General features: G+C 40.0%; 1 protein-coding gene across 1 annotated transcript; it reads right to left on the bottom strand.

Moving 5' to 3' along the window:
• Positions 1–370: 370 nt before the first annotated feature.
• LOC102708861 lies at positions 371–3,988 on the bottom strand. The gene is made up of 6 exons (XM_040529926.1): positions 3,461–3,988; positions 1,434–1,620; positions 1,249–1,383; positions 927–1,186; positions 778–850; positions 371–691 (listed from the first exon to the last, which is right to left on the bottom strand). The coding sequence occupies exons 2-6, from the start codon at positions 1,533–1,535 to the stop codon at positions 575–577; spliced, it is 687 nt and encodes a 228-aa protein (XP_040385860.1). The 5' UTR covers positions 1,536–1,620; positions 3,461–3,988; the 3' UTR covers positions 371–574.
• Positions 3,989–4,355: the final 367 nt, after the last annotated feature.

The raw sequence follows: 4,355 nt of genomic DNA on the forward strand, positions 1-4,355 counted from the left end.
ATGATAAATATTAGAGACTCTCAAAATATTATATTGATTTAATTTACTGGAAGGAAAACAAATATTTAAATTTAGAAAATCAAATCACAATCATGTACAACCTCACTGCTCTAGTATTAAATGATTTTAAAATGCTCCCTCGGAAAATATATGGACCATAACTTATTTGAGTTTTTTCATAAAGATCAATATGTCTGGAGGGTAGATATGTGGAGTTATTCATAGCGACGCTTTTTTGCATGCATGATTTGTCAGGAGGGTAGATACGTGGACTCGGTTATAGGGTATTAATCCACTGATTAAAATGATCCTTCAAAAACGATTGCAAGGGAAAATGGTGTCGTATGATCACTGTGTATCAATGATTCAATCATAAATTTATTTATATATTCCCCTATTAAATTATTGCAAAAGGATTATTTAAAACCGATATGTTCAACGGTAAGCACTAAAACATATGCTTATATAAAATAAAAAATGTTAAAATCACAATCAGGTACAACGCCCACTGCTCCAAGAATTGCGGTACTTAAGCAAAGTTGCGGTTCATAATTACATAACATTTCACAGCTATCTAACACCTGATGCGATCAACGAATTCTTGTATGTCTACAGGAATATTCTCTTTAGCTTCATTTTCATTGAACTTCAATTTGCTGATGAAAAACTCAGTCCTCAATTTAATCCCATCCTGCACATATTGTATTTTGGATGAATGTCAGAGTACACACATTTAATGTAATTGAGTAGGAGTAGTACACAATCTACTATACTCACCGAGCATATCAATGATAGTTTTTTACCATCCCACGAGCGCATGAAGTCAAGAACAAAGAAGCCTGACACTTCCCTATATAGGAATACAATGTTAAATTTATGCACGCAAATACAGACAAATTTCTTATGTTTAGGTTGTAAGCATGTACCAGTCATCTATTTTTAGGACACCCGTTGGTATTTCTCTATTCCAGAAATAAATGTTATCTTTCCAAGTTGGGTTGGCTACTTGCATGGCAAGGTTAACATTCATGGATATATTATTTATCTTGTGAACATAGGGCATGCTTGGAGGATGACCCGCATATAAATCAGGTATTGGCAGAGGGTCCAATATAAAGATAGTTCTGGCCTTCATGTCTAGTACAAATAATGTGAAGTGGCCGAGGAATGAATGCGGCAATAGAACCTACAAAAAAAATACAAGAGAAACATAACGAAACAATCGAAAAACCAAATAAATTTGCTTACATTGCTACACTGTGAAATTTTGTACTCCATGCCAGGCCAGCATTCAAACAGTTTTGCCAACCGTTTGACATCAAGCTTTGCATGACGGCATGGCTCACAGTGGAAATCAGATATCGTCTGTTTTGTCAAATATTTCTAATTAGTAGCACATTAAATATTGTTTTAACTTAACTCAAACAGCTTACCCAGAATTGAAGGTCTATGTAGTGGATTGTATCATCTAAAAACATTAGGAACTCATTGCATGCAAGCATCCGTATGGCCATATTGAAGCAATCTTTGTCCATTGGCCTTTTTACGTCCAGTATATCATGAAGACTTTTAAGACTCAAAGAAATTGGATATGGCTCAATGCTTTGAATCCATTCTTTCCTGTAAAAAAACAATTAGTTAAAGAGAGATAATATGTAATCAATATTTAATAGTAGGAATATAATAATATGGGAATGGAAAATTGACATACTGTAAAGATTCTTGGGAGTCTATTGACATTATATATTGGCAAAGCGCACCCAACAAATCATTTGTGCTTGTTAATTTTGTTCGAGGTGCTAGAATACAGAGAGATTTATCTGATTCAATCCCATGTGAGGCTTCAAATGATTATTTGTACATCACTTGGACTTCCCTTATCTTAACTTTTTGGAACATTACCCTACCAAGTTAAAGTATTCCAATGTAAGAGTATGTAGTCCAGTTACGTTCCAGTATGCTTCCAATATAAGAAAATTAACCAAGAACAGTGCTCATCAAATATTTATGCATGATGGTATCTGAAATCTTGTCAATCTATCTTATATGAGCTCAAAAATATTAAACAAACAGTGATGGGCTTGAAAGGTGAATAAAATCATGAGACTTGCTTGGTAGCCAGGAACAGCCGTGTACTTCAGCTACCAAATTTCTATGCATGAACAGAAAATCGTGGCTCCAACAATATTACGAAAAGATATGCTTCATTTCTGACTGTTTAGACCATTCATCCATGTTAAATGATAACTTTACTTATGTATTACAGTATTCCAAGTACCTGCTCTTTGACCTCTCATTCTAAAAATGCTGTCCCGCACACATCAATGAGAACTTCAACCATTCCTGGTGCATAACACTTCAGTGCATCGTAAGTATAGCTCATCTGTTCACAAGAAGCAGATGCAAAGACACTCCCTCTGATCGCTTCTACCTCCCTAACTAACCTAATGGCAGCGTTCCTGCATGGGTATATAAAATACATCACAATTCCTTCTGCTATTTTGTCAATTTGCATACCAAGGGGCTGTTTGGATCTAGGGACTTTTTTTTAGTCCTTTGTCACATCAGATGTTTAAACGTTAATTATGAGTATATTACCTGAACACAAATCAAGTGAAAGTTACATAAATATTTAAAAATTGACAAAATAACCTTCAGACACATCAATCACTTCAGCAAAAGGAATTCAGCTAAAATTGTGGATCCACATGTTAGTTCTATAAACGAACTGTTTTACATTAGTTTGAGGCCTTACTGAAGCAATTTAGATCATAGAACACAACTAAAAAACATAATCAATAGCAGCTTAAGAATATAACCAAAACTTGAGCGTACATATTAAATTGATTACACTGTCAATTGGTTGGAAGTGATTGGTAAAGCATGAAATTAGACAGGAAGTGATTGGTAAAGCATGAAATTAGACAGCTGACTCGATCCAACAAATAAGCAGTTTGCATGTGCCATTATGGTGTACAATACAATATGTGGATCATGACCTGGAAACAAATTTATGCAAGGACAGACTGGCAATTCTGAAAGCATACAGGTCGTTCTCGACTCGCATGTTTGGTAGATGCACAAGGCACAAATTTAATTCTCGAAATGCATTCTGGTCCTGTCTAACCCTCTATGGGTCCAACAGATCCACATGGCCGAATATCTCGGCTCACTATTACCATGTTCAGATTTGCATTTCAAGCAAGCTACTCACACAATGTGAGGATGATGGATTCAGAACAGATATTTTAGCATCCCTAGTCAAAGAAAACATCACAATTTGAAGATTGCACTCAAGAATTGGCACTATACTAATGTTGTAACAGCACGGGCTAACACGGGCTAATACCTATCAATCTATCATTACAAAAATCTAGAATTAGATTAGCGATTATCAATCCAAGGGACCAGCAAACGACAGCAACAAAACAGTAAATCGTAACTACGAAAAAACACAAACCTGGCCAGGCTGAGGGGCGACGACCGAGGGGAGGCCCAGCGGCGACAGCGGGCCGAGGGAGTGGCGGCGACGACGACGGGGTGAGGGGCAGCAGCGCGGTGTCCGGCGAGGAGCAGCGCGGCGGCGGCGGCGGCGACGGCGACGGCGACGGCGGGGTAAGTGCCAGCAGCGCGGTGTCCGGCGAGGAGCAGCACGACAGCGGCGGCGGCCGGCAATGGAGATAGCGGCCACGCCGTCCGGCAAGAGAAGCAGTAGCTGCCGGCGAGGTACAGGGACGCAAGGAGGGGCGATGGAGGGTGCCGGGAGAGGGAGAGATTGACGGCGGGCTGAGGGACGGCGACCGAGAGGGAGGCGCGGCGGCGATAGCGGGCCGAGGGAGCGGTGGCGGCGACGGCGGGGTGAGGGAGCGGCGGGGTGAGGGAGCAGCGGCGGCGACCGGCGCGGTGATCGGCAACGGGCACGTGGCTAACGGCGCGGTGAGGGGCAGGGGCGCGTGGGTGTGGACCGTGTGGTGTGCGTGGGCTGATAATTGCAAGGCTTAATTAGAAGGCTAATCCAACTTACAGCGTAGAATGTTAGATAGATTTGACGGTTAGGAAACATCTGTGTACACTTTTCTAGGTATACCTAACAAAAAAAAACTGTTCCTTTTTATATTTGTCAGATAACATAATTTCCGGAGTCTTCCATGTGGATGTTCTTTCACATGCATAAATAGATGTTCACTGGAGGAAAATAAAAAATTTCCACTGTTGTTGGACAAGCAAGAAGATACAGTGTAAAAAGGAAAGCTTTACCTGTAGCTGTTGAAACAAATCAATTAATTAAGATCATCTTTTAGGATAACAGGGGTTATTTGGTCTGGAACCGAAATTTGCCCTACCAAAAACATTGG

The sequence above is a fragment of the Oryza brachyantha genome, unplaced genomic scaffold (assembly GCF_000231095.2).
Source record: "Oryza brachyantha unplaced genomic scaffold, ObraRS2 ChrUN-Ctg46, whole genome shotgun sequence".
Taxonomy (NCBI): Eukaryota; Viridiplantae; Streptophyta; class Magnoliopsida; order Poales; family Poaceae; genus Oryza; species Oryza brachyantha.

Coding starts and splice junctions, on each gene's coding strand:
- LOC102708861 (XM_040529926.1), bottom strand. CDS start 1,535: ATGGACAAAGATTGCTTCAATATGGCCATACGGATGCTTGCATGCAAT. Junction 1,384..1,433: donor ACATAGACCTTCAATTCTGG/GTAAGCTGTTTG, acceptor GCTACTAATTAG/AAATATTTGACAAAACAGAC. Junction 1,187..1,248: donor AAATTTCACAGTGTAGCAAT/GTAAGCAAATTT, acceptor TTTTTTTTGTAG/GTTCTATTGCCGCATTCATT.